Here is a 26,787-nt window from a genome sequence, read left to right on the forward strand (position 1 = left end):
AAATTTAAAAGACTTCAGAATTCTCATTAAGGAAACGTTTAAACTATTCCCAAGGACCAAACTGAAGGACTTGCCTCCTCACAGGGAGGTGATAGACTTTAAAACTGTAGAGCAAGATATGCAGTTTGAACTGACCAATTTGGGAATTTGCTTTGCTAAACTATGAAAATTTCTTTATTTGTTTTCTCTTTCTAATGCTGGAGAAAGAGGTAAAAAAAGAGAAATTATATTTGCAAAAATAAGCAAATTTTAAAAATTACTTGGTAGGCATGACACTGAGTACTGACAGAAACAAAATAAAGCAGCCTTTAATATCTAGGAGGAGGTGCAATAATAACATTTCACAAATCATTCAATCCGTAGTACATACAAAATAAAATGAAGTAACTTCAAAAGGGTAAAAACCCTCCTTCCAAAAGAAAAAGTCCAGGGTTAGGATGAGGCACCCGAGTGGGGTTCTGAAGAAGCTTGGGATCATAATCTGATGAGAATGGAGAGCATCACCAGAGGGCTGGAGAAGAAGCAAGTGACTTCTTTAGAAGAGAAGTACCTGAAAACTGACCATGCTAGTGGGCCTTGGGAACCACTAACATGGCCCAGGGCCACAAAGCAGGTCCCACTCCCAGACAGTCATACAAAAACTGACCTCCAAGCAGAAGAAGTCCTTATAGTCCCTGTACAAACTTTAATGTGTGACCAGAGTTGAGTCCTTCCACCTCTGAGGCCTGATGTCCTCATCCTTTGGACAAGGAGCTAGGGGCTGCTGAAAGGTGGCTTCCAGCTCTAAAACTGCCAATCTACACCCTCAGACTCAGATCCCAGCATTCAGACTTTTCTGCACACAATTTAAGGTAGGCAGTTTACTCCTAGAACACCCAGACTGCAGTTTACAAAGTTTAATCAAGGATAAGGAATTTTCCTCCAATTCCATCATAATATGTCAATAAGTCTTTAATGAATTTGAGATTAAAAAAAAGATATTTTAAAAAATCCATGTAATAAATGTCTTATGATTGGCTAGAAGAATCAGTCACATCCCTTGGGTCTGTATATAAAAATAGCAGCTCACAATTTTAGGGAGACAGACCTCTCAGGCCAGGTCAGGCAGCAAAAGAGGGTTGATCTTTACAACAACTCTAGCACAAAAGTACCATGATTATTCCTATTTATACAGAAAAGGGAGATAAGGCTGAGAGAGGTTAAATGACTTTCCCAGAGTCACTCAGCAACTAAATGTCTTAAGTGAAATTTGAACTCGGGGCTTCCTGATTCAAGAATGGTGCCTCCTGTCCACCAGTCATCTAGTTGCCTCTATTCCTGGTGTGGTGTCAACCATAACCCCACCATGAACCCTGAATATTATTGTGGGAGCATGCACCTCAGGCTTTGAGGTATTCTTTTATACCAATTCTTACTATACCATCTTAGTAAAGCATTTGAGAAAAGCTAATTAAGTCTACTGGCTAACTGCTCACACATCTCCACTTGGAAATCTGGTCTTCATGGCCCAGCTCACATGCTTCTTTCTTCACAAAGTCTTCTCTCATCACTCCCAACACACACACACACAAACATATATATATATATATATATATATATATATATATATATATATATATGACAGCCAATAGGATCTCTAGTCTCTACAATATCCTATCTAGAATGAGGAGAGCTTTTCAGGTTCTCACAAAGATGGTGAGCTCCTTGAAGGTCAAGACAGTCTCATTTTATTCCTAATCCAGAAGGGTATGGCAGACTGTCCTTGTCACCCACATAACTAGTAGTCAATGTGTTTGATGCCTTATCAATTTGCTCTTGTTACCATGAAGGGGCCTAAGCAACCAGATAATGCTACACAAAACCAATTATCCGAATCATTAAGAAATGGAAAATTAAGGTCAGTATGCTTATGATATATGCTATTGAAGAAAACATGAAGGAAAATACAATGAGACATCTGCCTCTGTTTACACTCATGCTAATCTCACTCCATTTGATCTGAATCTCACTTCTGTCTTGGAAAATAAATCTTTAAAGCAAAGAATAACTCTAACTTTCAAAAGCTCAGGGGGCTTTGGCTTAGTGAGCCAGAAGACATTCATTTGATCTTTGTTACCTATGAGCTGAGGCTCTGGAAAGATGCTCCATTTGAACCACATGTGGCTTGTTTTGAGTTAACACTGCCTCTTTGTCCCACTGCTATGTTCACAGATTCAGGTTATTTCCTTTCTCCCATGCTTTACTATTTCACCTTGCAAACTGAGAGGCTCAGGCTGGAGCTCAAGCACAACTTCATCCATGTTTTCCAAAGATCAGCCAAGCTCCCGTGGAGAGGAAACACAGCACCCCATTGATCATTTCAGACCATGACCCAGACTTCCCTGTCACTCACCACCTTGGGACAATGCCATTTTCTAAACTGGTTGTTTGGCTCCGAAGCCAGCGGCGCTGGTAACTGCTGGAAGAGGAGGAAGAGGAGCTCGGAGACGGGAAAGGTGTGATCAGCAGGCTGCTCAGGGAAGCTGGCAGAGGGAAAAAAGGGGACAAATAACTGACTGATTCAAACAAAATTTTCAGTGTGTATATGTGTAAGTTGTATGTGTTCCTAATGATTTGTCAAAGAAATGTGCTTCTAGAATTCTACCACTCATAGCCAGCAGATGGCAGTAATAGCGTAGGCTGTTTTTTATTTATTTGCTTGGTTTTTAAACCTATTGCTAAAACTTGCTCAGATTTTTTTCCTGAAGTGGACTGATGTTGGCCAGGGCTGGAAGTGAAGGGACCATCCCAGGTTGCCCCACTCCGATTCTATGTGGGAGCTCTAATCTGTTCTGCTCCCCCTCCTCGGGCTACAGGGTGGTCCCACCAGCTGGAGGCCAGAACTCACAAACTTCAGAAACCCACTGGCCTAAGCCTCTCCAGGAGCTGAGAGGGCAGCTGGGCCCACCATGCCCAGCAAGTCTTGAGATTTCAGAGGAAAGCTAATGCTAAACTTGAGCCATACAAGACCTAACCAGGGCAAAGTGGTTAAGATCTCCATCCAAAGAAGCCACATTCCAAAATCCCACAGGCTTGGAAGACTTGGAAGAGCCTCCCTTAGGAGAAAGTTGCTCCTGAAGCTATAAGAGAGGGTTCTATCAGGAAAGGGGATGTGGGGGGTAACCCCCATTGAAATTCATGTAGGTAGAAATGCTTCGCTCTCAGGCCTCTCCCAGCTGACCACCTCCTGCTGGCTTAAGCCCTGAGAGGCTCACACGACCCCACTGAAGCTAGTTCTAAGTTAGGATCACTGGATTTGGAGCTGAAAAGGACTTCTTGTGATCGTTGCTCAGTCATGTCCCACTGTTTTTGGCCCCATGTGGGGTTTTGTTGGTGGATTAAGGCAAACAGGCAGTTAAGTGACTTGTCCAGGGTCAAATAGCTATGAGTGTCTCAGTTCAAATTTAAACTCAGGTCTTCCTGACTCCAGGCCCAGTGCTCTATCCACCAAGTCACCTAGACACCTCCAAAGGGAATTGTAGAGACCATCTAAGCCAACCTTTCATTTTATAGATGAGAAGATCTATGAGAAGATCTGGCTCACATAGCTACTAATTAACAGAGGCTGAGTGAAATTAAAATACTACAAATTCAGGGTTGTTTCCCCTACTCCAGAACTACCTTGTTTCTTTTTAGAGTGGGGAAACATAATCTTCCCTGAATTCAAGTGTTACCTTTTCCAGTTTGGTTATTAAGTGCTTTCTATCGATTTCCCCAGAACATTCTTGAGGTATTCCCCTACCCCCATCTAAGTGATTAGGCTCCTCCCTATCCTATCATTCTAGGATAGACAAAAAATACTTTCCCACAGAATCATAAAAAAGATACTATCCAGCCAAAGTACTGAAAAGGTCATTCTGGGCTCCAGAAGGTCCTTCTTCTAACAACTGAGTTCTTTTAAGGATATTTTTGCCTTTTCAACTTTCACACAGAATTTACTCCTTTTATGGCTCTTGAGCAGAAGATAACAATCCTTCAGGGAACACAAGTCAATAGTAATGATCCTATTTAATCCAGTAATTGTCTCTGCTTTGTGGATTTAAGTATGCACTACCTCAGCTACTTCTCTTTAGACACATTCTTTAAAAGGATCTTTTAAAATTTGAGTGTTCTTGAAATTAATCTGGCCAAAAGAAGGTTTAAATTAATAAAATCAAATTTATCATAGAGTCATAATACTTTAATAGGAAAAGTTTGGGCTTGGAGGAAGAAAGAGCTAGAGAAGAGGTCTGTGATGAGGAAGCACATCTCCCATCTATAAAGAAGTGATGGACAATTCTGCAGAATGAGATGTTGATTTTCAGACCCTGTCAATATGTAGAATAATTTTTTTTTTGTCTTTGCCACAATGGTGGACTTTTGGAGGAAGAGGAGGATGGAGTTGGGGGGTAAGTAATAATGACAGAAAAGGAAAAATTAAGAACCTCTTATTTAAAATGGGGATGATAAAGAGAAAGAACTAAGAATCTGAATGCAGATCAAAGCATGTTATTTTCATCTATCATCTTCATGGGGGAAGGAAGACAGGAGCAGAAGGAAGATGGACACCCCAATATCCTGAGCTATAAAATTAAAAGGGTAGGCTAGATTTTCTCTAGAGGGTCCTTACCATTTCACTGAATTTATGATTCCTCCCTTTTGGTGACCAAACCTGAAACACCAATGGACAGAAGTATCCATTTCTTGCCCAAGATTAGAAACAAGAGTACATTGCTATATTGACTTCAAAAACTTCTTGTCAAGTCTAGTTTAATAGAACACAATTCTTCTTAGCCCTGTGACCCCTAAGATCCATAAAGGGAATAAAACAAATGTTTTGAACTTCAGTTTTGATCCTTGACTCTGCTGTTTTCTATCTTTCCAGTTTGATTTCCTGATTCCCCTTAATAACTTCTCCAGTCCAGTCTAACTGGTGGCCTAGCTATTAACTCCAATATGACATTCCATTTCTACCTACATGAATTTGCATGGGGGGGGTCACCCCCCACATGCCCTTTCCTGATAGAACCCCCTTTCTTATAGCTCAGGAGCAATCTCCTCCTAAGGGAGGCTCTTCCATGTCTCCCAGGGCTATACCAAACAACTTTATTAAAGCAGAGAAAATTATTTCCAAAATTAGTTGATATTATTTAGTTTTTACTTCATGTTCATATTTCCTTCTAGTACAATGGTCTCTGAATGGTTTTCAGGGTTTCTTTTTGTTTTTTTTTAGTCCTAACACCAGCACAATTTCTTTGACCATGAAAATTCCTTATAAATGCTTACATAATTGAATTACGAGTAAGTTTTTTTAATGTGTGTTTATTCAGAAAACCTATTTTTGACTGTATGAAAATTTTTGATATTAAAAATAAATAATAAACAATAAAAGTTAAAGATCTTAACAAACCCAGAAGTATAAAGAGGAGCTAATTCTTAGGACTAGTCTGGAAATTTTCTCCAGCTCTCTTTCAGGAGCAATCTCTGCATCTTAATCAGAATACTCACTAAATACAGTGAGAATACACTCAACTGTTATTCAGAAGAACAGAAAAAAACAATTTTTCTCCAATTCTGTCCTCCCATAGATTATAAATCTAACTTTTACAAATATCAATCTTTTTTCCAGTGTATCAGAAGCAATCAGTCCCTCTTCCATGTCCCTGATTTCAAGAACCAAGGGGAGTCTTCTTTGCTCTTTCCTAATGCTGCTTCCATACCACTTTCCCCCTACCATCTCTCAACTTTTCCCCCAACCTTTCCAAATCTACCCTGTTTGTGACTCTCTAAATTTAGCTAAACCACAAGAAGGACTTCCTTTGGTTCTCCCCAGACAATACATTCAATCTCAGTTCAGCACTGCTCTCAAACCAACCAATCACCTTCTGAGGATAAGTCATTCATTAAAGTTTGGCACCTAAACTTGCTTGCTCCTCAAGGGGGCAAGAAAAACTGGTTCTAGCTCAGCCTCAAGTCTGAAACCTGATGAACAAATCCAAGTGTTGGCTTCCTTGACCTGAACTAGGACTAATCAGTTTCCTCAAAAGACATCCTCAACTGAATGGCCAACCTGAGTCTATTTCTTCCCATATCCCCAATTTTCTTTTTGGAATTTTCAGCTTTGCCAGATGCAAATGGATCACTTTTGCAAAGTGCAGACAACTACTAGTCCCCTCCAGGGACAACTCAACTTCTTGCTTTTCACAGAACTGGAAGGCCTAACAAATTCAATTCTTCCTGTGGATCATCTTGCTTCCAACTCTAAGTTTATCCACAATAAAACCTGAAGTAAAGGCTGACTTTGTCGCTAACTTTGGAATGAAACCAGGACAAAACCCAACATCAGTCCTGATCTTGCTAGGTCTTAGATGAAAGGCTTTTATCTTTGGGAAATGGGCTACTGGTATATTTGACTCTTTCCCACTTAAATGCATTGTTTCAATAAACACACATGACCTTAATTATGTTTTTTTGCAGTACAATCATATTAATTCTCTGGAGTGAACCTTGTCCCTGAACTCAGAATTTTAACATTAGCTTCATAGCAGTCTCTGTAAAAAAGAGCTTACAACATCTCAGACAAAAGTTTTTGCTTGAACACCTCCAGTGGTGGGGAATCACATGACAGTCCATTCTTCTTTAGACATTATGCTTTAAAAAAATAAGTTGTCATCCTTCAATGGAACCAAATTCTGCCTTCTCTAATTTCCACCTATTTGTCCATGCTCATATTTCTTGAAAAGCTAAATTACCTAAGATGCACTATCTTCCTCAAAAATAATGTCATAATTCAGAGTAACCTTCCTAAACAATAGTAACAAATACCATCCTTAAATCAAGAATGAATGATGTCGCTTTTTCATATAGGATTAAGACATAATCATGGAAATAGCTTATTTGGAGATGGCGTCAACACCTAAAGAATTATTTATCCTAATGTCTCATTTTGTGTCCAAGGACAGAGAGACCCCAGTGAAAGAGGTAGCATTCAAACCTTGATTCTCTGACTCCAAAGACGCTTTTCCACTCTCCCATACAGCTATAAGAAACACAATGCCCAACTGCAAGTCAGGAAGCAGTTTGAACAATGGCTCTAACTTATTACCTGTGGGACCAGGTGAGTTAATTTACCATTAGTCTTCAGTTTTTTTCATGTCTAAACTGGGGAACCTCATTGGATATGGTCAAGGAAGAATTTTGTAGGATTCAGTGCTAGAGAAATTTGAACAATTGCCCAAACTGCTGAACAACTTTGGAAGTATACATGAATCAACTAAACTGGGTGATTCAGTAATAAATTATGATAATATGTCATTTAGTTTTATTTAAAAAGATTTCTTGAGAAGACTGTGCTGAATCTAGGCAAGGGTAAAAGTCAGCAAAATGATGAGTGGGCTAGCATTGGGATCAACTGTTACTCAGAAGAACAGAACCCTTGGGATGACTAGCATTTGAGGCCTAGAGTCCAGGAGAGGATCTTTGCATGCCAGTTTATTCCAGCAAGAAGGAGACTGACAATAACAACATAGGTATAATGGCAGAGCAATGAAGTGTGAACTTATGGACAAAAAGGAGCACCTGCAAATCAGTGTTCTCTTAGCCCTTAGAATGCTGTTGCATGTCAAATTTCTTTTTTTTAATCAAAGATGGGAAAAAAAAGGCACAGAAGCTAATAAGCAAGACATCAGAGATCTAAAATTCTAATCAACCAGTTCTCCAAGTGCATGAGTCAACTTCTACAATTCAGAGCGAAATCACCAATAAACAAGTCCTTGATGCCACTGGCACTGTAAATTTTTCCTTAACTGCAAAGATGAGGCATGCATCTGATTTGAGTTTGGGATAATTCTACGATAAGTAATGGTAATACAATTTTAAAAAAACTTGGAGGAAAAAAAGGGGAAACTTAGAAAGATGTTTAGAACAATGCAACTCTAAGAAGAGTATCAGAGCCAGCCTCTCGTGTTGGCTGGAGCAGGCTAAACCCCATGGCCATCATCTTCATTAGCAAACAGCACCCAGCAGGCACATCTGGTTTTCTGACTAGGCTTTTCTCAAAGAAAGAGATTACTTATTGTCAATTATTAAATTAGCTTTTGGGGAAGTCTAACTCTTTATCATGGGAGGCAAACTGGATCAGTTTTCCCCAGGATACCATCACTTCTCATGAAGTTGAATCTTGAGAGACTACACCTACAGAACCAGAAAAACCCAGCCCCAACATGCACACCTGGTCATCTTCTCACCAGCCCCGGAGCCCTAAGTGACAGCCTGTCATTAAGTGGGACACTATTTCTAATTCATGTAGGACCTGGCGGAAAGTCCTACGAAGTCAGGCTGGCTCCTGTCATGCTTGACTAGTCCCTAGTTCATCTTCTAATCAGCCATCTTGTCATGAAGGACATATTGAGCCAGTTACTTTCTAAACCATAATCAATATCATTCAGCGATCAATCCTGAAAGAGTTCAACATTATCCTCCTATCCTAATAACTTTACATGTCAAATATACCTCCCTCAGCCCTCTCCCTTATTTGCTGTCCTTCCCTACTAGAATGTAAGCTCTTTGGGGACAGAGCCTGGTTTTACTTTTGTCTCAGAATCTCTGTATTTTAGCAGTTAGAGCTCAATAAAGATTTTTCATCTACTTATTCATTTATGGGGAAAGAACTTGGAGCAACTTGTAGACCTTTCTTAAGCAACAATCTACCTATCTGGGCTAAAGGAGAGTAGCCTCCCTATACCCACAGGAAAGTAGCATCAACTCTACAATTACCAGGCACAGGAAAGCAAGAAAATTATTTAACTGATGAGCCTGTTTCCTCATCTATTTTTGTTAAAATGAGAAACCCAACACTGTCACAGTCCACCTCAGGGATACAAAATTGTCACAGGCTCCCTTGGGAACACAATACTGTCACAGGGAGCTGTAGGCACAGTGGTTTGTAACCTTCCAATATTTGTTACCATAACTTATTATTATTCATAAACCCAAAAAAGGAAACATAAATACCTGATCGGGCAATCCCGCTGTCCCGGTCTTCATTCTGACCTCGGCTGGGCATGTCAACAGGAGTGCTGTGTGCTGAGACAAAGGCAAAGGAGAGATGTTACCAGGATCCCTTTCAGATGGCTTCTGAAATACCTAAAATGATGCTCAAATGCCAGGAGGACTTAGGCTGCCAGTAAACTAGAAGGATGTAACAAGGTTGGCCACTGGCAGATAAAATCAGGAATGTGAAAAGAATAATCATAGTGTGAGCAAAAGAAGACAGGCTGCAGTACAGCTTCCCAGGCCCACACCAGTTCCCCTTTAATTCTAAACTCATTTTCTTATAGGCTTGCATATTTAGATGCTGTTATCATTGACCTGAGAAGCAGGCAGCTGTACTTTCTAAAAACTTCAGAATAATTTTCATTATTTCAATAGTGTGTGTGTGTGTGTGTGTGTGTATGGGGAAAAAAACAAAGGGGTAGGGGGAAGAAGAGAGAATCTCCCTATTTCTTTTTTTTTCTCCAAAGCCACTTTGAATATTTATTCTTTAGATATTCACAATACAACACACATAATAGATTGTGGTGGCCCAATGGATTAACTGATATACCAAGTTTATGCAGCAGACTTCTTCTCAGCTGCAGGTTTTTTTTTAGTGTGGCAGGTTTCTTTTCAGCTGCTGGCTTCTTTTCTGCTGTTTTCTTCTGCCCTGGAATCTTCTTTGCTCCCACAAGTTTCTTATTACCTACAAGCTTCTTCTTCTTTTTCTCATCTACTGCTTTCTCTGCCTCCATAATCTTCTTTAGCGCAGCAGCTCTTTTATTTTCTCTGATTCTCCGATTCTTAGCCTGGCATAGAATTGTACTCTGGTGCAAGGTCTTGACATATGGGTTCAGTTTCACCATGATTCTCAAGTTCTTCAGTGGGTTCTTCTTGAGTACTTGCCAATGAATCTTCTCGCATGTTGCACGGAGAGCCTTCTGGATCTCTGGGCTTTTCAAAATCCTGGTAAGGTCTGTATTGGTCATCTTGTGCATTGGAAAATTGTAGTGACTCTTCAGGGTGGCAGGCCTGCACCATGTACTATACAGATCATCCAACTTGTGGAAGGCACTTTCAGTCCAAATACAGAAACACCCCATATGTCCACCAGGAGCGAGTCTCAAAAGGTTCAATTTACTCACATTAAGTAAAGTAATACCAGGATGTTTCTGAAGGCCCTGATAATACCATTATCTTCATTATAGATGATGCATGGTCCTTGATGCTGGATATGGCAGTGGTTTCTCATTTTACCCTTACCAGCTTGCATACGCTGAGAAGCACAGACCTTTTTGATGTCATTCCATGCCTTCACAGCTTCTTAAGCAGCAAAACTGCTTCCTTGGGTTTTCTTATAGCCCTCTACTTTATCTTCAACCACTAGAGGAAATTCTGGAACTTCTTTAATTCGATGACCTTTTGACATGACCAGTGCTGGCAGGGAAGAGGCTGTCAAAGCAGAGCAGATGGCATATCGTTTTTGCATTGTATTCACTCTGTGATGCCAACGGCGCCAAGTTTTGGTAGGAGCAAGCATATGACCTCCTCGGCACATATTTCCAAAAGCACCTCGGCCAGAGCGATGAGTCCCTCCACCCCGAACACGAGGGATTCGAGCAATTGCTCTACCAGTTCCCCAAGACTCAGCACTGGTCTGATGATCTGCTAATTCACTGACAGAATAAGGTTGTTGGTTATTTTTTCTCAAGTTGGTATGAACAAAATTCACAATATCTGGATGAATCAGAGCCTTAAAGACGGCAGGCAAAGTAACATTTTTGCCAGATACTTCCCCCTTTTCGGAGTACACAGATATCAGGGGACGTACACAAGCCATGGTGGGCGCTGGAGAGTAAGAGCCACACTCCTCTCTGCCAGATGGCTCCCACAGGAAAAGGGAATCTCCCTATTTCAGAAAAAAAAAAAAGTTTTCTTCTTTTTCTGCCTCTCTCTTTCATCCTAGGATGACTTGGGAGATGAAGTACTTAGAGAAGCAGAGGCTTCTAGGAACACCTTACTGACCTCATCTGGATGTTCAGATGGGTAAGAAAGCTGAATAGATTCTGATACTAAAAACTCTAGACAGTGTGCCATAAGGTCAAGGCCTTTGTTTAAATAGTGTACACTCTTCAAAGTATGTTTATGTTCACAATTTAAAAGTATATCAACATGCAAGCCACACTCTAAGAAGGTAGGAGGGTGTCACTTTCATTAGGGTATCTGTTAACCAGGGCATTTGTTGGGCAGACTTCACCTTGTAAAGAGGCTTAGTATGAAATGAACACTCAGTCCAAAGAGGGCTACCCTTAAGATGCAAGGGGCAAAAACCCCTCCAATGTGGCATCTTGATGAACTCTGCAATGCCACTTCCACCTCCAAAATTAGCAAGACTATTTAAAGCTATTTCACCTTAGCAAGCAAGACTAGGGTCATTCTACCTTAGGAAAACCTAGAAACTCACATCAGCTCTATTTAAATAGCTACTGGCACACTGTTAAGGTAGAAAAGAGAAAGAGGAGACTCCCATGCTCTTATTAGAAAAGATTGGGTGGGAAATCTATATTAATTGAGAATGCATGTGACAGTAGAAAACATAATAGCTCATAAGCAGAAGAGATACAGAAAAATCAACAACATAATCCTCTTAGAAACACTAAGGGCTCATTTCTGTTCAGAATCAGCTAATTCTAGGGCATTTGTTGAGAATTACACAATAAAGGTTCATTGATGGTAGAAATTTGAAAATGATTTGTACTAATTTATACTAGAAACCAAATTCCTGCCACCCTGAAAGCCCTTTGGGTTGCTAAGGAGGCTTTACAAGAAGATTTGAGGCTAAGAGCAGCCACAGAGTTTAGTATATGTGTGGGTCATACCGAACTCAGCATTCCACACAAACCTGCAAAGAAAGAAGCGCTCCGGGTGAGCCGGAGAGGTCCTCCTTCAGTCAACCCCTGCAGCAGCTTGCTGCTGCACACTTGGAGCACACCTGGAGACCGGAACACACAGAACAGGCAAACAGAACATATAAAAAAATAATCACAGGTTAAAGACAAAGCAGAAACAAAAATGAAAATGCAAACCAAAAAAGAAAAAAATGAACACAACACACACAGCCAGGACACATGAGTAATTACAAATATTCTTTCATTGTCATTGCTGTGGTTTTTACCTAGGTTACTTCCAGCACGACAGGGACCCAAACTATTTTGATTTGAGTTCAATTTTCCCAAATTAGGATCTTGGTTGATGTATTCAAAGCTGTCTTGCAAGCTAAAAATCAAAGAGGGAAAAGAAGGGAGAAAGAGCAGAAAAATGTCAAGAGAAATGTCTAAAATAAAAATGAAACAGTTTCTAACACTTTAATGATTCAATTCACTAAACATTATTGACTCTCTATGCAGGGGAAAAGCGGAAGGTGCTTGCTATTATTAGAAATTCCTTCTATAAATGATTCAAGTCTCATTTCTACCAAATGGAAACAAAATGAACTGATTTTTAAAGGATTATTTAGGGTACAATAAAAAGCCTGTTTAAAAGTTAAATAACCAGATACCATTCCCCCATCATATTACAGAGGGATGAATGACAACTTTGGTATTAGACAATTTGTCTTAGACTGCAGATTTCCTCAAGGATTTTTGTACTTCATTATTTTGATTGGATATGTGATCTCCCTGATGAGATTCTTCAGCAATGCTGAATGCAACTCATCTGTCCTCCCATAAATTGCCATAGTGTCCACCCATCATGCTGAAAGCTAGCCTCTTTAGATCTTGAGAATAGACACAAATGCAGCCAAGGTGGGCTTGTCTATTGGTTATCCTTCCCTCCCTCTCATCATGTGACTGGATCACTTCATTTTCTGGCCATTATTTCTCTCTGATAATATCCTTTATCCTGCTTCTCCTTCATAATTCTTTATGAGTAATATGGGCAATATGCTGCAATCTACTCTTTTTTTTTTGCAAGGCAACTGGGGTTTAAGTGGCTTGCCCAAGGCCACACCGCTAGGTAATTATTAAGTGTCTAAGGCTGGATTTGAACTCAGGTACTCCTGAGTCCAGGGCTGGTGCTCTATCCACTGCACCACCTAGCTGCCCCCAATCTACTCTTAATAAAAGAAATAGTCTTATTAAGTGCCTATTGAATGCCCTTTTGGCAACCCATTAAAATTACTCAGTGGAGTTTTCTGCATGCCTCAAAACAAAATTCATTGTAATTCTTTCTCATTCCCTCTTAAAATAGGAATAATTGTAAAGCACTTTGCAAACCTCAACATGATCTATAATTGCTAGTTATTATATATTCAACTTAGCAATGGATGTCAAGGCAGGAGCTGCAGTCATTTTCATGAGACTTATTTTGTTTACCTACATCATAAGTCATACCAGGTTATATAGTGAAGTGTCTCAGAAATTTACAGGTAAGTTCTTTTGTTGTTTTTGTATGCAATAAAACCAACTGCTCTATTCACATCTCCAAAGAGAAGCTATCAATTCTTTTATTAATTATCTCTGCTTTCTTCATTTCTTCTCATTTTGTTTGCAAAGGGTTGTCACTATAGGTGGTTTAGTGCCAATTAGTTATTGTACAGATTGTATTTAAAAAAAAGAATACTGACAACAAAGAATATCTCTGTTCACATCTAGGACCGCTAAGGTCAACACAGTTTTACCAACTCATGAACCTCAGGTGTCCCTTGTAATCATACTAGGGAATTATAAGGCTATTTAGAGGCATAATTAAGAATGGGAGAAAAAAGAATTTTAATAGCTCTTTTCAGAGAAGATCCTTGATAAAAACTACACAATTTACTAAAATCAGTAAGCATCAGAAAGTAACATGGCTTCTGTTTAATTTTTTGTCTTGCCTTAAAAAGACACAGGGTTGGCCTGCACAATGGCCTTGATAAATTTGTTTAAAGGGACAAACTATATATAAAAAGGAAGGGAAAATCCCAAACTTTCAAGGGTTAGTCAGGTATATACAGAAAGCTGAACTTAAAAGCAAAAAGACCTGACTCAGTCAATTATAAATTATATGACTTTGCACAAGATCTGGTTTCTTAATCTGCATAATGAGGATACTATTATGTACCTTATCTTAGAGAGGTGTTGGGAAAAAATCAAACAAGGCAATATCAGTGAGTGCTTTGAAAGCAGTAGGGCACAGTATGAATGTAAGGTAATATTATTCTTATGTAGGGAAAAAAAAGAACAGCGAGAGCTGACAGAAATGACTTTCATACAAACTAAAAGGCCATGGGGGACAAAGACAAGATTGTGTGACAATCTGATGAAAAACAACATATCCCCTTTTCTTTCTTCATATTCCACTATCCATGGAGGAAGACCACTATTATCTGAGAGTAGAAAGATGCAAAACAGGCCCAAAGTTTGGATATTCATTCATCCATAGTCCTCAAGGTTTCCTCAAGAACACAAAAAAAGCTCTTCAGATTCACTTCCGGGGGGGGGGGGGTGTGTGACGCAGTGGTCAAATTCAGGTGGGTAAATTCTAAGGTCAAACTTAAATTAATCCCTTTCTCATCTGACAGTGTTTTATTAACTTAAAGACAAAGTACCTTAAAACAACAGCATGCTCTTTTTCTTTTTAAAATAGATATCAACTGTGTGACCTTGGACAAGTCAATTAATCCCAATGCCTTGCAAAAAAAAAAAGAAAAGAAAAAAAGAAAAAACAGACATCAAGAGGGAGGGGAAAATCCCATACATACTTGTTGGTACTTCCGCAAAAGCTGCCCATCCTAGCAGAGAAGACCTTACTAATCATCAGCTGTGGTGGAGAACTGAAAGAGGGAAAACAAAGCAAATACATGTTGAATTTATTTGGAATTCAACATCATACCCCTACTTGTCAGACACATGCTGGAAACTTACCGTATATAGTGAATTTTTAAGGTAGAGCCTTTGTAACTCATTGCCACGGAACCAAACATCATTTCTCCAAGCATATTAACATCAGAAGCAGGTCTTGTATACTGCAACAAGTACAAAGAACAAAAGAAACTCAACATTGAAATGGAGTATTGGTTGACATGATAATAAACAAGAATAACAATAATGACTAGAACTTATATAGAATTTAAGTTTTACAAAGTGCCTTAAAATATTACCTTATTTTATCCTCACAACAACCTTGGAGGGGAGATGCTATTATCATGCTCCTTTTACAGATGAGGAAAAAAGGCAAAAGAGAAGTGGAGTCACTGGCCTTGAGTCACATAGGCAGACAGGTCTTCCAAATCTCAATTCCAATGTTTTCTTGTCACTGTGCTTGAAGTACTATGATTTTGTTCAATCCTTTACTCTTAGGTAAGGAAGAGACATTGACTGTCTCCTTAAGTCGGTTCTGGTCATCTTAGAAAGCATTGCACTTTGATATACTATTTCTTCAAATTTCTTCTCAACACTGATTTCATGACCTTTTCTCTACACAAACTTTACCTTCCAGGGGATCAAAGCAATTTATCAAATTTCCTCTAATAGTCTTATAATGGGAAATAATCATCACTATCTGTATTCAGAAATTATGCAGCAAAGATTCCATTTATTCTGCATGTTATACTTTAGCACTTCAAAATGGTGTGTAACTTCTAAGCCAGAGAGGTCAAAGACAAAAGATTCATAGTGGCACAAAACAAGAGATGTACAATGATTAAGAAATAGCTGAACAGAGGGGCAGCTAGGTGGTGTAGTGGATAAAGCACCGGCCCTGGACTCAGGAGTACCTGGGTTCAAATCCGGTCTCAGACACTTAATAATTATCTAGCTGTGTGGCCTTGGGCAAGCCACTTAACCCCGTTTGCCTTGAAAAAAAAAAACCTAAAAAAAAAAGAAATAGCTGAACAGACTATGACAAATGTAACAAAATGTTATCATACAGTAAGAAATGCTCAAAGTGAGGAATACAGTGAAGAACAAGATTTGTGCTAAGTGCCCGAGTTAAAGGAGAGATTCAAAAGAACAATACTTAAAATGATTAGTTATATAATAAAAAAAAAAACCCACAAAGGCATTAAACTCTGTGATGATGATGGCGAAATTTATTTAGGAGATTAACATTTACAAAACGCACTACATTTGTTATTTCACTTCACAACAACTCTTCAAGTTAGGAAGAGTTAGGAGTATTATTATCCCATTTTCCAATGGAGGATAAGTGATTTGCTAACCATAGGGTTAGCAGGCTAGAACGTTTCTGAGAACTTGTCTTCCTGACTATAAGTCCAATGTTCTATCCACTGCACCACCCACTTGGCTATAACCAATCATGGTTACAGAGAACAGATCATTAACAAACCTCTCTCCTTGGATAAAGGGACAGAGAGATGAGGAAAAGCACAATGCAACTACTGTCAATGACTATATTAATAAGTTGGGTTTTTTTGTTTGTTTGGATATTTGCTTAGGGGAGGTACAATGAAGGATTCAATTCCAAAGGGTAGGTGTTCTATTGAAACATGTCTGTGATGTAAAAGTAAAAGCCATCAAAAGACTTATTTAGAAATGAAAAAGATAATTTTGACAACATTAAGATTCCTTCACCAACAGGGTCTTGCCCCTTCTTCCATATCTCAGTTAAGCTTCAGGGTGAAGTCAAAATAGTCATTACCTAGTGATCAGTCTTTTTTTGCTGAGCCTCCCTAAGCTGGACCCTGGATGATGCCCCATAACTGGACTACATTCGAAATTGTTTCAGAATGATGAAAATTATCAGAGTTGTACCCTGGTACAGACTCTAGGCTCACCCTGGGCCACCAATTTTCTTGGTGCTAAAGGACTTTGAGTTAATCACAGATATAAAACATAGGCTCTTCTTTTAGTATCAAAAATATCCTGTGAAGAAATTGACTCTAGTATTCTTCTCTAATCAGTTATTTAATACATTATAGCAAAGGCTAACAAAACTGCCAGAACTAGAGGTGCTAGTGCTAAGTGCCAGAGAGGTTCCATTTGGGTTAGTGAGAATTAAAAATTCTTGGATTTTATAAAATTCATATAGCATTATTGCCATTTTTGTTATTCAGTCATTTCAGTTGTATCCACTTCTTCATGATCCCATTTGTAGTTTTCTTCGAAGAGATACTAGAGTGATTTGCTATTTCCTTTTCCAGCTCATTTCACAAATGAGGAACTGAAGCTAAGTGACTTGTCCAGGGTTACATAGTCAATAAATCTCTGAAGCTGGATTTGAACTCAGGATTCTGGTTCCAAGACTAGTATTCTATTCACTGTGCTTCCTATCTGCCCTGTTTTGTATGATAGGACTACAATTTAACACCATTTCTCCCTCCCCTTGCAATATGGATTAGGTTAACTTTTTCTTGAAAAATGACAAAACTGCCTAAGGGGTTGAGGAAACCACTTCCTGGTAACCTCTGGTTCTAGGAATGGGACTTTCTGGCCATTTAAGGGCCTCAGTGAAATAAACTCTTCAGATGGTATATATACCATTCTCTACTCTGATGAAGAAATTCCTTTCCATATGGAGATAAGGGGGTCAAATTTATCCATTTTAGTCATTTTCAATTTTCTGGAAACCTTTCAATTTGAGTGCTGTAGTATCCCTGTTGAATACCCTTCCTGTGCTGAGGCTGAGCAATCTACTAGGATACTAGCCTAAGCAAGGTCTGCCTCTACAGGTCTCTCCAGAATTGAATAAGGGACTAAGATACATATGGAGAGAGATCTTGATTTTATCCTGGGATGGCCCATAGCTTGAACACCTCCAAGCCCACCCACAGGATCCATACTGCTTAATGTGGGGGATTTACTTCCTACTTCTATCCCATGAATTTGACACAAGATCATTCTACCTCCTGGACACTGATGTTTTTTCATTAGACTGTGTGTATAATGACTAAACAAGAGGTAGACCAGGGGAACCAGGAAAGAAAAGAGAATTCACAGTTTAGAAAATAATAATGGCTATTTTAAATTGTTGCTAAAATAAACAATTGTCTATATAACAGACCCTAGGCTGTGACTCTTCCCTAGCAAACATCTACTATGAGCCCAAAGCTATCCTTCTGTTACAATAAGTTGCTTCTTGGTTCAGAAAAGAGCTTGGTTCAGAAAAGAGTTGTGTAATATAAACTAGCTAAGTTCTAATGGAACCAACTGTCCAAAAAGTATTTGAGGGTTCTATTTCACAACTGCAAATGAACAACTCATGCTGGCCATGTTGATCTACTACCAGCTAAATGATCCGTGTTATGTGAGTTCTGAACTTCCACGTCTCTTCTTGATTAATCATTTACAGCCCTCTAATCTCTAGTTTTTATATCTCTCAACTCCAAAAAATCCTGCCTCTTTTTTTAAAGATTTTATTTATTTTGAGTTTTACAATTTTTCCCCTAATCTTCCTTCCCTCCCCACTCCACAGAAGGCAGTCAGTTAGCCTGTACCTTGTTTCCATGGTATACATTGATCTAAGTTGAATGTGATGAGAGAGAAATCATATCTTTACAGAAGAAAAATAAAGTATAAGAGATAGCAGAATTGCATAATAAAATAATGGGTTTGGTTTTTTTCCCCTAAATTAAAGATAAGGTCTTTGTTCAAGCTCCATGATTCTTTTTCTGGATAGAGATGGTATTCTTCATTGCAGATACCCCCAAATTGTCCCTGATTGTTGCACTGATGGAATGAGCAAGTCCATCAAGGTTGGCCATCACCCCCATGTTGCTGTTAGGGTGTACAATGTTTTTCTGGTTCTGCTCATCTCTCTCAGCATCAGTTCATGCAAATCCATCCAGGCTTCCCTGAATTTCCATCCCTCTAGAAAACCTGCTTCTCTTAACACGAAAATTCTCTCCAACGCAAAGTTTACAAAGTTATAGTTGCAAGTGAATCACCAAACACAAAACACTACCAGACAACATATACAACATTTTCCCCCCAGCAGTCCCTCACCTTTCTGCAAGGGGAAACACACAGGAATCATTTAACAAATGCCAGCTTCACAAAAGGCATAATAGCAGTAGGGATGTCCATACACACACACACACACACACACACACACACACAAACATTAAACAGTCCCCCCTCTCAAGTAGCTTATAGGCTATTGGGATAGAAGGGTGAGAGAACAGATAAGCAAATGCAAAATAAATACAAAGCTAATACAACTTATTTCAGAAGGAAAGGCGATAACAATTAGGGAATCTGTATTGGAGACAGCTCTTACATCATCTTATCTAGACCCCCCCCCCAAAATATGCAGTATCAACATAGCTACTTAATAGCAGGTCCAAGTCTAGGTGTAACTCCCTTTGGTTTCTTCAATACTAATCCTGCTAGATAATATTCAAGTCCAGTCTTTTATTTTATTTTATAGATTTTTTTTTTTTTTGCAAGGCAATGGGGTTAAGCAGCTTCCCCAAGGCCACACAGCTACGTAATTATTAAGGGTCTGAGACCACATTTGAACCCAGGTCCTCCTGACTCCAGGGCCGGTGCTTTATCCACTGCGCCACCTAGCTGTCCCAAGTCCAATCTTTTAAAAGTTTCCATTTGGCAAAGTAAAGGTGCAAGAGATTGTGAAAAGTACAGGTTGACTCATTTCCCTCTAGCAGACTGTCCTTAGTTATTGCTCACCCCCACACTGTCCCACTGAACCCAAGCAGAAGCTAACTACATCCTTCACAGATAGCTAGATGGCTCAGTGGATAGATCACAGGCCCTAAAGTCAGGAGGACCTATATTCAAATCCAAGCTCAGACACTTGACTCTTACTAGCTTGTGTGACCTTGGTCAAGTCACTGAAACGTAACCCTGATTGCCTCACATCCAGGGGTCATTTCCAGTCATCCTGATTCACATCTGACCGCTGGACCCAGATGACTATGGAAAAGAAAATGAGGCAAGTGACTTAGCATAGCCTCCCCTCACTCAAATTCAATTCACATGCATGTCATGGCAACATCTCTCTGATGTCATTTGTCAAAAATTAAGGCAAACATTATTATTATGGAGGACGGGTCTCCTAAATTTTTGTTGGGTATTCCTAGTCCCTAGCTGGGCTAGCACCTGCTAGGCACAGAGCAGATTCAGAGACCTAAAGAAGCTAAGGCCACTCCTCTTCCCTAACCCACAACTTCAGGAAGGGGCTTCTCCCTTTCCCTTTGGTGGCAACCCTCCTATCTGAAGTCCTCTTACCTGGTACTTAGGAAGCTGCTCCTTGCTGTGTAGAGAACCCACTGATGAAGGATGGGAAGAGGCGCTGCCAATGCTGCCACTGTTGCTGCTGAGACTGTTTCGTGCCTGGCAGCACTTGACTGGCATTTTAATGAGGGTATCCTCAATTCTCTAGGGATAGCAAGAGGTAAAGCAGACCTTGAAGACAGCCAGGTTTATCAGTTCATCTTTGTAACCTGGGAGTTCCTTTGATAAAATATTCTGGGGTAATCAAACACTGAAAGAAAATAGCAATATTGCTTTTGCAGAGGACCCAGTGATGAGATCACTTTGGAGAATGTGTAATGCTTAGGAATTGGGCAAGATTAAATAAAGGTGTTGAGTCAAAAAATAAACTATAGCAATTTTTAAACTAATATCTAAAAATAAACATCTTATAAAGAATCAATCATTTTTAAGTAACATTGGGATTTATATAGATTTTATAAACTCAATATATTCCATCCCCAGTTTTATGAAAGTGACACAAAATTTTTTTAAAAACTTAGTTCCCACCTTTTCCTGGTCTCCTCCTCCTACCTTCTCCTCCATCCCTCCCATCTCCACAAAACCCTCACTCTTTCCCAGGTATTTGATTTCAATTTTGGTCCAGTCTGATTAACTGACTTGATCAAAATCACAGTTGGTGTATGTCAGAGGTAGAATTTGAACCTATGACTTTCAGACTCCCAAACCAGCTCTCTAATCATCAGTTCAGTCTTATGCACCTTTTGATTTGCAGCCCATTAGAACAAGGTTGGCTTATCTACTCCCCGGTGTTGACTCTTATTAGGTAGCTCTAAGCAAAGGCTTTGGCAGTCCTCTGCCACTCATGTCTCATGCAGGAGGGAGGGTAGGTAGCACCCACTCCAGAACCAGGCTCCTCTGAATGTTTATCAGAGAGTCACCACTTTTTGTCCTTTGTGCTAGTAACAGCCAGCATGAGAGGGAACCTGATTTATAAAGGAATTCACACTTGCCTCACTGTCTTAAAGGTCCTGTCCAGCACATTTATAGACCCACCTCTTCACCTTTAAAACATAACCATGATTTTTAAAGTGTGAATCTGGACTAATCCACAAGAAGTGAAGTGGTATTGGAAGAGGAAGGTCTAACCAGGTTAGCCTTTGGTTCAAGAAACTTCAGTGGTTCCCTATTGTTTCCAGGATAAGCTCAGCATTTAAAGTCCTTCTCAGTCTGGTTATCCTTTTAGATGGAAGTCACATTACTCAGGTTCCAACTGGAACAGTCAACTTACTTTTCAAGTCCCTCTTCATAACAGTCCCTCTCTGACACCTTTGCACAATCCATCCCTCAGGGCTAGAATGTTTGTCTTCTTCACTTTCTACTTTTCAATTCAATTCAAAAAGCATTTATTATTACTTGCCTACTGTACCCAAGGGACACAAAATCTCTCTTCAAAGCTCATTTCTACCATCACCTTCTGACACCTACCACTGTCCCAGTAACTAACTGGCATATATTTACCTGAGGGGAATTATTGCCACCATCTCCCCTTTCCCAGATAGTAAGGTTCTTGAGGACAGCCCTGTTTTGTTTTTGCCTTAATATAAGAAATGTTAATCAAGAAAACCCTGAATCAATTTGATAAATTAATTTAAAATGCATTTTCTTGAGGTTAGAAAAGCAATTTCTGACAGAAAAGTATGCTTTCTGTCACGCTGAGGATAGAGAAAATTTCTGGTTAATTTTTATGAGTAGGTCTGCCCCCTGTCCAAAAGATTACTGGTCACCTGGGACTCAGGACAGCCAAGCTCTGTTTGGATCTCTGCCTTTTTAGACAAGAGGGGTTGTGGGTCTCCTCTCAAAGGCACATATCTCTTCATGGGGAGGCACCTCCTTAGTCTAGATAGGGCTGGGGAAGATAAAGACTCGCCTGATAGATTTCCCTTCTACTTGCACCAATCTAGAATCCTTGCCCCAAGCACTTAATATAAACATGTTCTGAAACTGAATTGTGGAGGGGACTCTGCAGGACCACTTATTTGCTGTATCTGGGCCTCAGAGGACTTCTTAGTCTTCTAAGTGGGAGATGGTGATAGTACTTCCCAGAAGCTACCCATTATTCTTACAAACTGTCCAAGCTATTTTGTTTTGAAGTCTCTGTCTGTCCCTAGGAGGGCTGCCACTGATGAGGTCTTGTGGGTATGCAGCGAAGTTCCCATCCTTCAAGGAAATAGAAACTTATGTTAAATGATCTCCCACCCACAAAGGGAAAAGTCCAGTCCTGGCAAACCCTGCTCTGGATAAAAATCTACAGTCAAAGCACACTGTGACTCAGCTGAGAGATTTCCCTTCCCTCTCCTACTTTCACCCAGGTAAGTCCAGGCCTTTTTTTAAAGATTAGCTGAATGCCTGAATTCTGTTTTAAAGTGGAGTGGAATACATCCAATAGGAGTAGCCTTTTAGGGGCGGCTAGGTGGCGTAGTGGATAAAGCACCGGCCTTGGAGTCAGGAGTACCTGGGTTCAAATCCGGTCTCAGACACTTAATAATTACCTAGCTGTGTGGCTTTGGGCAAGCCACTTAACCCCATTTGTCTTGCAAAAAAAAAAAAACAAAACCTAAAAAAAAAAGGAGTAGCCTTTTAAACCAAAATATTTCCTACCTGAAGGAAGGAATGATCTTTATCTGGGTAGAAATAACCCCTAAGCCTAAGGTTTCTTTTTCAACTATAGTAAAAGTATTTGGCTGCAAACCTGGAAATTTGAGAATGCAAAGCCAGGATCTGAGAAACTAAGTTTATTCAAAACAGACCCTGAGCAACCAGAAGGTCTGTTTGATGAGCTCCTGGCCCCCTCTGGAGCCCAGAAATACAGAGGAGATAAATGTGGCAATGATGCCGTACAGATTACTTTCCCAGAAAGGGACAAAATGAGGTGCCCCATTCTATTACATCAGAAGATCCAAAGAATCAAAAATGTACAAATGGGAGCAAGGTGGGCTGTTACTTCATTGCCAAACTTTAAGGGGTTTACTCTGGGTCTTGGTGAGTGGTGGTTAGGAAGAAAAGGAGGCTACATTTTAAACCAGGGTTTGAACCCTGACTCTGCCATTTAATACCTGACAGTCCTTGACCAAATCACTTTGCTTTCTGGGCCATGATTTCCTCTTTTGTGAAAGAGAGTCTTGGGGACAGCTAAGGGGTACAGTGGATAGAGCACTGGTCGTGGAGTCAGGAGGGCCTGAGTTCAAATTCAGCTGGAGACACTTAATAATCACCTAGTTGTGTGGCCCTGGGCAAGTGAACTAACTCCACTGCCTAACAAAAACCATAGAGAGAGAGAGTGTGAGTGAGTGAGTGAGAGAGAGAGAGAGGGAGAGAGAGAGAGAGAGAGAGAGAGAGAGAGAGAGAGAGAGAGAGAGAGAGAGAGAGTGTGTGTGTGTATGTCTTGGAATACTTTTCATTCAGATCTAAATCTACACTCCTATGATTCTGAAACAATGATAATAATTTAGAAGGAAACTCTACAATGTAACTGTATCAGTAGGAAAAGAAAACATTTAGACAAATAAAAGTAAAAAAGGTATTCTACTTGTGTTTTTAAATACATAAGGATTTTCTGACACAAGTATATTTCTGCCTCAAATTTTTAGCAGGTCTAAAATCTAATTCACATCCTAAACCAAATTCATCTTTTGCCCTCAAACTGATACTTCTCAATGCGTCTATCTTTGTAACAGTGGTGCTGCCATTCTCCCAACAGAAGACCTTCAAATAACTATCTTTTCCATTTTCACTGACACTGCCCCATTCTATCCTCGGTCCTCCTTCAGTCAAGGTCCTGATGGTTTACTCCAACAGCTACTTACTAAGTTTCCCTGGCTCAGGCCTTTCTCCTTCAATTTATCCGACATAAATAGCAGTGGACTAAAACGTGAATTTTATTATGGGACTTCCCTGTTCAAAAGTGCCTTTCTTCAGCTAACCATGTCAAATTCTAACTCCAGCTCTCCACTACCATCCAATACTATTCCCTGCCCTATTCTACTCCCCAGTACACACTGCACTTTAGTCAAGGTAATTGCCTATCATCTTCAAATTCATTCTGTTTCCCTTCCTTTCTCCTCTATCCAAATCCTACATACATTTTTCCCCATTTCAATTGGTTTACTGCATATCATTAGGTACAGTAATATCATGTATCATTCTCCATTCACTTGTGTATTGGAAATATTCACTTTCCACCACTACCATATACATTTGCCATAAACAAACCTCAAAATATTTCACGTAAGTTGCTATAATACAAATCATAAAATCCTACAAAGTCTATTAAGGTCTAATTCAGGACCCATGTCCTCCATGATTGTTCTAGCCCTCATCAGAATTCTTACAACAGTAATTGTCTGTGCTGTGCATCCATCTAAGACCTACTCTGGTGGATAAATATGGCTTGGAAGTGATTATTAAGCCAGCAGGACCATAGCAGTAGGTCCTAACTAGCTGGAAAGCTTTTCAGCACTATCTAGTAATAGCCTCTTGACTATCATCAACTGGCCAGTCTATTTAAGGTCTGCTTCAAAGTGATGGATTTTTCCTGCTCAGTAATTCTGGAGACCTTTCTGCTAAACTGGAGGGCCTGTGATCTGGGTAGAAAGAATAGCTAACCCTATCACATCATAGACCCTTGACGTACCAAATGATACTGCCAATTGTTTCCTGTGGGCCTGTGTTCTAGTACAGATGTGAGCCTTTTGAAGACAAGAGTCACTTTTTCCTTGTTTAGTCCCCATAGCACAAAACAGGCAAAGCAATACCTGGCTGATTACAGAGATGGCCAAAGAACAGAAAGAGTTCAACAAAAGCCAGATGACTATTCTGTACCTGGCTTGTGGATTCTTCCATCTTCCGGACTGCTTTAGAGTCAAACAAGACTTGTCGGCCCCTCCTTTCACAGTCCTGGTAAACGATCAGACGGATCTCATTCAAGTCAAACTCGGAACATGACCAGCTAGGAAGTAAGAAAGCACAAGAAGTTACTTAAATCTTAAATTACTCTTTAGACAGTGGCTTGAAAATATATGCAAGAAGTGCTTTCACCAAGAAAGACTCTGAGAGCTGGGGGCAGATGGGGTTATGGTGCCCTTCAATACTGACCCATTCAAGACTGGGAAGGACAAGGCAAGGCTCTGTGCCACTGGCCTCTTCCAAACAGGCTAGATCATAGAAGCATAGATTTGAAGTTAAAAGCAATCTCAGAAGCCAGTCAGTTCAGTCCCCTTACTTAATGGCAGAGGAAACTGAGGCACAGAGCATTTAAGTAGCTTGTTCAGAATTAAGACAGGTGGTATCTGAGTCTGAACTTGAACTCCAAAACTAGTGCACAATCCCCTACACTATGAAGCTTTCCAAAGATGCCAGGCTTGGTTGAGGAAAATGAAAAATCCAATAATCAAAAGGCTGACCAACTGGAAATGGAAGAGACACTGCCCTTCTGTAACTATTTTTAGCTTCCATGTCCCTGTGTATCAGACTACCTTGGGAGAAAAATAAAACATCTCTCATTATGGGACAAAGACAACCAAGGGAGTTAGGACACACCTCAGTGAGGAAAAGGGCACATGTTAATTTATTATAAAGTTATGCAAGCTGAAGAGATTGAAAAGGAAAAGATGCAATTAAGGTTTCCTTATCAGGTTTTTTTTTCTGGTTCAATCTATTTTACTCTAATAATCAAATGTTATTAAAGCAGAGCTTTTAAAGTCTGATGCTCACTTTTGTTCAACGTATTAAAACGTTATTGAAAACCTACACATTGCTAAAATAACTAATAATGATCCTATTCCAAGTTATGTAGTCTTCGGTCCAGAAAGTCAATTTAATAAATGTTTACCAAATTAAATTTATTTGGGAGTACATATAAAGGAAGGAAGTAGAAGCAGGGGAAAGAGGACTTCAATGTTTGCACTAATTCCAATAATCCTAAGAAAAGTTCTTATAATGGCTCCTAAGAATCTGTTAAGTGATCTCTGAGCAAGTTACTTTTTTTATTTTTTGAATTTTTCAATTTTTCCCCTAATCTCACTTCCCTCCCCCCAACCCCACACAGAAGGCAGTCTGATAGTCTTTACATGGTTTCCATGCTATACATTGATCAATATTAAATGTATTGAGAGAGAAATCATATCCTTAAGGAAAAAAATAAAATATAAGAGACAGCAAAATTACATAATAAGATAATTTTTAAAATTAAAGGCAATAGTCTTTGGTCTTTGTTTAAAACTCCACAATTCTTTCTCTGGATACAGATGGCATTCTCTATCCCAAATACCCTAAAATTACCCCCAATTGTTGCACAGATGAAATGAGCAAATCCATTAAGGTTGATCATCATCCCCATGTTGCTGTCATGGTGTACAATGTTCTTCTGGTTCTGCTCATCTCACTCAGTGTCAGTTCATGCAAATCCTTCCAGGCTTCTCAGAATTTCCATCCCTACTGGTTTCTAATAGAACAATAGTGTTCCATAACATACATATACCACAAATTTTTTCAGCCATTCCCC

General features: G+C 39.6%; 1 protein-coding gene and 1 pseudogene across 5 annotated transcripts in view; both read right to left on the bottom strand.

Annotated features, from left to right (window-relative positions):
* Positions 1–26,787, bottom strand: part of FNIP2 (folliculin interacting protein 2) — a 224,082-nt gene that overhangs the window by 138,536 nt on the left and 58,759 nt on the right. For 3 of the 5 annotated variants that reach the window (XM_074229047.1, XM_074229046.1, XM_074229045.1), the window contains exons 2-9: positions 25,107–25,233; positions 20,241–20,390; positions 14,958–15,058; positions 14,795–14,866; positions 12,227–12,327; positions 11,954–12,043; positions 9,031–9,102; positions 2,393–2,522 (exon numbers count right to left, since the gene is read on the bottom strand). In XM_074229047.1, the coding sequence (XP_074085148.1) occupies positions 2,393–2,522; positions 9,031–9,102; positions 11,954–12,043; positions 12,227–12,327; positions 14,795–14,866; positions 14,958–15,058; positions 20,241–20,390; positions 25,107–25,233 (843 nt within the window). The remainder of the gene's footprint in view (positions 1–2,392; positions 2,523–9,030; positions 9,103–11,953; positions 12,044–12,226; positions 12,328–14,794; positions 14,867–14,957; positions 15,059–20,240; positions 20,391–25,106; positions 25,234–26,787) is intronic. The other 2 variants (XM_074229049.1, XM_074229048.1) reach the window with 1 other exon arrangement.
* Positions 9,109–11,947, bottom strand: LOC141517736 (large ribosomal subunit protein uL4-like; annotated as a pseudogene).

The sequence above is a fragment of the Macrotis lagotis genome, chromosome 3, assembly GCF_037893015.1.
Source record: "Macrotis lagotis isolate mMagLag1 chromosome 3, bilby.v1.9.chrom.fasta, whole genome shotgun sequence".
NCBI classification, from domain to species: domain Eukaryota; kingdom Metazoa; phylum Chordata; class Mammalia; order Peramelemorphia; family Peramelidae; genus Macrotis; species Macrotis lagotis.